At 39.1% G+C, this 8258-nt stretch overlaps 1 protein-coding gene across 3 annotated transcripts in view; it reads right to left on the bottom strand.

Moving 5' to 3' along the window:
• Positions 1-7860, bottom strand: part of LOC101847548 (plexin domain-containing protein 1) — a gene marked incomplete in the record, with an annotated part of 100515 nt that extends 92655 nt beyond the window's left edge. For 2 of the 3 annotated variants that reach the window (XM_005090406.3, XM_005090407.3), the window contains 1 exon segment: positions 7686-7860. In XM_005090406.3, coding sequence (XP_005090463.2) covers positions 7686-7770 — 85 coding nt within the window. 3 annotated transcript variants of the gene reach the window in all.
• Between the last annotated feature and the right edge of the window lie 398 nt (positions 7861-8258).

Here is an 8258-nt window from a genome sequence, read left to right as displayed (position 1 = left end):
AAAACAAACACACACAAACACACTCGGTCACTAGTACGCGAGAATGCGTGATAGAAGACGTGCGATCCCCGCACACAAAAAGAAACGTTTCGAGCCTCTATGGGACTAAGAGACGTCGAGTCCGACCGTCCCCTCACAGAGGCTTGAGAAATTCTTTACCTGGTTCAGGCTCTTCACCGCCAGCACACCTGAAACTACTGACAGAAACTGCCAGCTTTTTTTAAAGCCTGTCACAGCTAATCTAAAACTGACTTCAAATTCAAACAAACGAGCAGCTTTGTTTTGTGTTCTCTTCCGATTTGAAATCTGTAAAGCGTCGTGAATTATTTGACTGGATGAAACTAGCTCCCAACTTAGGACTCTGACAAACATCAATCATTCGTATCATTATTTTGTTGTCTTTTTTTTTCGGAGTATTATCTGCTGTCTGCTGACTATACATTCTTTTTGTTTCCCTCAGCCAAAAATATATATACAGCCAATAATAATAACAATAATAATAATAATACTAAATAATAATAATAATAGCGTATACCATTGCTCTGTGGGCTTTACAACAAGTAATCCCCAAGCAATCCTTAGAAAACTCACGACGCATTCTCGGCTTGTCGAAAACCATTCAATACAAGCGCACAAACACTACTAAACTGACGAGATCTTTCACCACCTCTTGCTGGGTACCCATTCCCACCTTGGTGAAGTGAGGAAAATCCGTGTAAATTGCTTTTCCCAAGGACATAAGTCGAGCCGACCTCAGCTTCCAACCTCCGAACCGCTGGATAACAAGTCTGGTTGCCTAACCACCATGCGTGAAGTTTCACAGCCCTTACAAGATTTTAAAGCTCTGATCAAGTTAACACACACGTTCATGATTACAGTTTGAACTTTTCATTTATATATTCGGGGTTTTTTCCCCTCTTCCATGTGGGACAGTGGACATTCTACAGTCCTTAAAAATGTCTATTCATTCTTAGCTAACTACATCTGTTTGCAAAGCTCTCGTCAAGCAAATGTGTATTTAACAAGTAAGACAAAAACTGAGATGGGCAGACAATGAAGCAACCAGGGGAACGTTCGAACGGGCAGCGTAGGCCGAAGAGAGGTTCGAGAATGGAAATGTGGGCACACTGACGTTCGCATTGCTGAACACACAAACACACACACACACACACACACACACACACACACACACACACACACACACACACACACGCGCGCGCGCGCGCGCGCGCCTGGGGTCATTTTGTACCAGGGGTTGTATTTTTTCAGGTTTTAGAATACTTCTAGTGCGAAGATCTCTTTGAAACTTTAAGCATTTCTCAAAAATTCATTTTGACAGACTGCTCTGCAAAGCGTACGGATCGGATTAACGAGTAAATCTCCTCTTTGGAAAGTGGAGGAACAGAGTTCCCCACGTCGTAAGGATACGATAGTAAAACACGACGTACGGATAGGGTAAAGAGGCTGGACTTCTCTATTGTGATCTTAATTTCTGGTCAGGCCGACTTGATTCTGGTAAGACCGAACCAAGTCGGCGAAAGCAACTCAAAACATTGTTTTAAGATTCAAGACGGTCTCTTTAAGAATTCAAACCAGTACAACACAGAACGACAGCAACACCGCTAACAGTGCAACCAGTCAATAAAAGTCTTAGTAATTTGAGTAATGGTGACAACTATATCGATGTGACAACGGCCAATTGCTGCAAAGGGGTGGGGTGGAGGGAGGGAGGAGGAGGAAAGCAAGACAAACAGACACAAAAAGGGGGGGGGGGAGAGAAAAGACGAAAGTCATACCAGTGACGCCTCCGACCACTCTCACTAAACAATAGGGACAGTCGTGTAACCAGAACAGAAGCCAGAGAGCGAGACCCGTCGAATGAGATGCACGGAATAACCCGCACAGCGGTACAAAGAGATGGGGGGGTGGGGGGGGGGAGAAGGAGGCTGGGACAAGGAATTCATTCCAACAAGAGACGGTGATTTCGCTAGATAGAGAAGAAGTTGGGTGGAGGGGAAAAAAAACTTCAAGATTCATTAGAAACGGACGAGGTGATCGATACACGGACATACGCGTGGCGTAAAATTATATATTGGACGGTAGGACGAAACGAGTTGGTTGTGGAGAAGCCATTGAGCTGAGAATGTGGTTACTTTAAAACATGTTACTCCCTCCAAACTCATGCCTCATCTTTAATCTCTCTCTCTCTCTCTCTCTCTCTCTCTCTCTCTCTCTCTCTCTCTCTCTCTCTCTCTCTCTCTATGTATATGTATATATATATATATATATATATATATATATATATATATATATATATATATATATATATATATATATATATTACTCTCTCTCTATGTATATATAGATATACATGTTATATATATATATATATATATATATATATATATATATATATATATATATATATATATATATATATATATAATATATATATATATATACCCTCCATTTCTCTCCCTCTTTATCCTTCCATCTCTCTCCATCTCTGTCTCTATCTACCTCAATGTAGTGTGTGTGTTTGTGTGTACGTGGTGGATAGCCTCTGTAGAAGGAGAGACAAATGTACAGATTGATGGATGATAAAAGGAACCCAACCCATTTAGAGTTTACTCTACAGTCTAGGGGGGGTGAGAGAGAGGGGGAGGGGGGGGGAGAAAGAGAGAGAGAGGGAGAGAGAGAGAGAGAGAGAGAGAGAGAGAGAGAGAGAGAGAGAGAGAGAGAGAGAGAGAGAGACCGAGAACGAGACCGAGAACGAGAACGAGAATACACCAACAAACGCCCAGAAACCTCTTCGTTCTGACGGCTATAGCTTCCAATTCAATATCACAGAAATTTACAGAGGCGGCCAATGTGCCATTATGCGTTTAGCGCGGCTGGGGCCTGCCCCCCCCCTTCCCCCCCCCCCCCTCGTTGGCGGAATCCATCGCCTCCAGCATCGCGTTACCCGCTCACAATTCCACGACCGGGGAACAACCGGTGTCCACAAGAGAGAGAGAAGAACGTTCCTAGGGGCAGTTCCTCCCGACTTCAAGAAGCGGCCGCTCTAAATAAAGGAGAGCTGCGCCGGCAGAAACAACAAATGCCCGCGGCTGCTGATGAGCGGGATGATGCATTAGAGGATGTGATTGAGTGACAGGGTGGCGGGCACTGAGTTGGAGAGGGAGATGAGGAGGATAGCCGCAGGGAGAGGGGGGGGTACGATGGAGGGGGGGGGCAAAAAAATGAAGGAAAACCACAGGGAAGAGACAGACAGACAAACAAACAAACAGAGAGAGAGAGAGAGAGAGAGAGAGAGAGAGAGAGAGAGAGAGAGAGACAGAGAGAGAGAGAGAGAGAGAGAGACAGAGAGAAACAGAGACAGAGACAATAGTAGTGGCAAAATAAGCAACAATATATACGATTTCCAAGATTTAAAGACTTAAACACTCAAAAGAAAAAAAAAGCGAAAGTGGAGATCAATAATATTTCAAGATTTAAAGAAGGAAGCAAGAAAACACAAGCATTTTGGGAAAAGGCATCTTTGCCATTCACTTCACAGAGGGCAAGGCTTCTAGGTTTAGTCCACTCTCCAGACAGAGAAGTCTAACTTCATGGCCTGAATGCTATAGAAAGGGGATATTCCCGCAAGATTTGTATTATTAGAACACCATTATTCCTTGGACACTTATTAAACCAAAAAAACGCGATGCTGACATTTTAATAAAATAAGCTTGCAAACCATTTATGAGCTGGCTTTGCCTCAACAAAATTATTGATTAAATGGCATCTAACTCTAATAATAGAAAAGATTGGGGGAAGACAAAAGGAAATTGGAGAACAGAATAAACAGAAACAAATTCCCATGGGGAATTAGAGATAAATCTCGGGCACAGAGAACAAACAATCTCAATCACACCGACACATTAGGACAGGTTGTTTATAACTCTTTAAAAAGAAAATAATAAACAAATTTCTACCTCCATGTACATGTTCCTACATGAGTTTGGCACTCTCCTCCCGGCATTTTTTAATATTATTTATGACACTTGTCTAAGAAAACCACTTTTCTCTTCAACAATGGGTGGTCGTCTTAAACAAGTCTGACTGTACAACAAGAACATTTAATTACTCCTCCCAAATTAAAAGTACGAAACTGAAGTACTCCCAATACGAAACAAAGCAACATACTATGGAACAGATTTGTTCAGGATAAAGGATTGTCACCCAATAACATGATAAGCACACAATCTTAGACGAAGAAAATGGCACATGTATGTTGCAGAGAGAGTATTCTTGAGAGTCTCTCATTATAATACAATACATTGTTTCACGCATTTTTCTATAATATTAATATTATATGGCTATGAAGGCCATTCTCTACACAAATACATGAGCACAAGAACCAATAAGGGTGTGCATACTCATGTTATGTCAACTGTATGCCAGAAGGAAAACTAAACTTTTTCTTTTAGTTTTAGTAGAGGTTTTACTGCGATCGCAACTGTATAATGTAAGGTCACGAGCGCCAGAAGGTAAGAGGTGTTACAAAAGGGTAAGTAAACATAAAAAAGGAGAAGGAGGGGAGATAAGGACGATAGACGTTTGATAGGAAACAAAAAACAAACCACACCAGAGCACCCGCCAACCACCCACTAAACTTTTTTTTAAATGTTAATCCAGTAATCCAGATGGTAACTTATTGAAGATTCCATCTCCTAAATGAGATCTCTTTCAATAGAATCAGATTTTTAGTCTCTCTTTAATTTCTACTTTTAAAAAAAACCCACAAACAATATTGTTTTTTAAAGTCCTACAGTACCCTACTTTATCATTCAATAGTCAGTCTTGAAAGAAAAATTATATTTTTTTAAGAAATCCACGCATTTTAAGAAAAAAAAATTGCAGACAAAAACAAAAATAATAATAAAAATCCCACTTGAGTCAACATGCTGCCAGAATGTACAGAGAGATTACAATTCCTTTTCCCACCATCATAATTTACTGCTCTGCTTTCTTGAGAACTCATGACTTGACAAAAGAATAGTGCCAGAAGAGGAGTAAATTTCAGAAACAAAAATATTGGGAAGTGATTTTGTATAAATAACGAAACTGACCATCCACTTTACATTAAATCACTTACAGAAAGATAAAAGCATATGTATGATATGGTCACAATAACAATATATACATTTAGAACCATAGCTAGACTGCCATTCACAGAATAAATTTATAACAATCTTGCTTAAACTTAGTCCTACAATTTTATCTTTTTAACTAAGAAGACATTTTGAAAGAAACAATCTCTTTTCTCAAGAGCATGAAAAAGTTCATTCAGCATTTTCTTTGTTTTGCAGGGCGTGGAGTGAGGTCATATTATTTGTACACACTGATGTTGCCTTCTTCACTCTTTAAGTCGTCGAAAGGTTTTGCCTTCTTTCGGCTTACTAAACACTGAGCATTGTATGAGAGTTTCCTTATAATATATAAAGTAACATATAAAGATAGTCAGGAATACAAAACAGTAAACAAACAGCTTTCCACAATATTAAAAATAAAAACATTTGGCGAAAGAACATTTAGTATGCGGACGTAACTATGTAAACACTAAAAGGATGATAGAAAAAATAAGAAAGAAAATGGAGAGATAATATCCTGATGCTTTAAAACTCTTAGCAGTTTACAATTTTAACTCTATAAATTTATAATAAAGGAAAGAAGACTATTTTAGTCTCCACCAGTACAAAACAAAAATCTTTTAATACACATATATGTGTGTAAATTTACAGATGTTTGAAACAGGTGAATTCATCACGGTCAACAATAAAAAGCCCCAACTAGTTTACAAGAGGAGCGAAAATGTCTTTAAACTTTCGAGTAGTACAGTAATGCTGATATTTCTTGAGGTAAATTCTTACTTTACTTTTAGACTCCCAAGCAGATCATGCACTGTTTTAGGGGGGTAAACTGCCATTATCATTTTGCTGCAGAACACACATATAAGTTATCAAAACCCTTGCAAATCAATTGCTTTCAAAGAAATATCAAACCTACTTTTGCAAAACATCAAATTATAAATATAAATGTGTATGGTGAAATACATGGGGCATGCCCTCCTGAAATCCCAAGACTTTTTTTAGGCCATGGGGGATGCCCCCCCCCCTCCCCCGAAACCTCACATGTTAAAAACTAAGTCAAATATTACTACACTGCTGGTCCTATTTTGTAAGAAAGTTTGTATAAAAATATATACATCTCATAAACTGATAACTTGCAGCAGATATAAAAAATAAAGACTTGTTTATAAAAAACAAATAAAAATGAAAAAGAAAAGTGCTTCATACTAGATCTGAGCATGAAACGGGTCCATGAGTTATTAAAAACCTTTCCTCATTGAATAAAAATCGGAAAGAATGGGGAATCGAAACTGAAAGAAAGTTTAACAAATGTGCTTGTCTGGACATAATGTAATAAACAAAGAGACTACTTCTCCAAACGCTCTGAAAAATAAATAAACGTAACTTCTATTTCTCCGAACGGTTACCGTTCTCGAGACATTTTGGTTATAATTGGCGAGAGTTCAACGTCATCTTTTATTCCGCCACTCTGCGAGGACTAGTCCGAAGCATTTTTTGCATCGAATTCAATTTCTAGAGCTAGATCTAGACCTAGATCTAGAGCAAGAGATTTTTAGATGTCTGAATATTCAGACACTTCAATTGTGGTTGGGGAAATGTTCCCAGACTAAATATTTCATTTGAAAATGCCTTCAAAACGTACTGGGAGAAAGCAAGACTTTGACTTTGGCAGTAACCTATTTTTTGCATTTAGTTTAGTCACCCCCAAAGGCAATTTAAACCAAAAGAAAAAAAAATCCCTCCATATACCCCCTTTCACACCTCTACTACACACACAGGCACACTCACGTGCGTGCGCGCCACTCCATTCGCAACCAAAAAATCTCGAGAACGGAAACCGTTCCGAGAAATAGAGTTCAAGTTTATTTTCCCGAGCATTCGGAGAAGTTCGGAGAAATAGAGCCGGCCCATAATAAATGTCAGCTGAAAGCTTGAAACTAAATTTTGAAGAGCTAGAATCTAGATCTGCTGATAGATTGTAGCCCATTAGACAGAGTATGATTGAGAAGAGCTTGCTGTTGAGCAGGAATTTGCGCTATATTAGACCCTATTATCTTGTAAAGAAGTTAAATTCTCGACCTAAAATCTATAGTCTATAGTATTTAGATTCTAGATCTAGATAGATCTAGATCTAGATCTAGATCTAGATCTAGATCTAGATCTAGAATCTAGATTTAGCTCAGTTGAAGATTTATCAGTTCCGCTAGATTTACTACTATTCTAAAAATTGTTCCTTCCAAAACCGGCTAGCAACGGCACTTGTCTAACCAATACTGCATCTATACCTAAATTAATTTATTTTACAACACGGCATTTAGCGTTAGATCTAGATCTAGATTCTAGATAGTCTACTGGTAACGGTAAGAATTCATAGTAGACTCCTTACAATGTAGATCTAGGCCTCTATGGCAGCACAGAACAGAGCAAGTTCCTTGGAAATAGAAGCAGACAGGGGCATTTGAAACTGAATAAAAAGAAGGCACAAACGACTTTCATCCTTCAATAAGTAAAAACAACCAAGGGAATGTCAATAAAAGTTGATGTACTTACGACTCTCAAACGCTAAACAGCTCCAAATCATAAAAAGAAGAATTTGCACAACTAACACCACAGGTGCCGAGCCCTTCGCCGCCATGATTCCAACTTCAGTTTATTTACCTCAACGATCTCGCGAACTCTCGTGGTAGTAAGGTAGGCTAGGCCCAGTAGAGGCCTAAGAATCTTGGCGATTTGATTGGCTACGAAATAAAGAAGGATTTTCTGTTGTGCTACGTGTTTCCAGATTGGACTGGTTTTAAAGATATATCGCTGCTTTTTTAAAAGTACATTGGCTTGCCTTTCTTCATATTATAATATTCGTGCATTATGCTAGCAAATAATTGTAGATCAGAGCAATACAGAAGTGCACCCTATCAGTCTGTTTATGTTCAGAATCAAGACTTTTGCTAAATCGGACGAAAGCTAATAATGTTGTTAAAAGCTAAGAGTCCCCTCTTTCTTTCCCTCTCTCTGTCTCTCTTTCCCATCACTTACCCAAACTCTTATCTCCCTCTGTCTGTCTGTCTGTCTGTCTGTCTGTCTGTCTGTCTGTCTGTCTGTCTGTCTGTCTGTCTGTCTGTCTCC

The sequence above is a fragment of the Aplysia californica genome, unplaced genomic scaffold (genome assembly GCF_000002075.1).
Source record: "Aplysia californica isolate F4 #8 unplaced genomic scaffold, AplCal3.0 scaffold00016, whole genome shotgun sequence".
Taxonomy (NCBI): domain Eukaryota; kingdom Metazoa; phylum Mollusca; class Gastropoda; order Aplysiida; family Aplysiidae; genus Aplysia; species Aplysia californica.
This window is presented reverse-complemented; position numbering and strand designations above follow the sequence as displayed.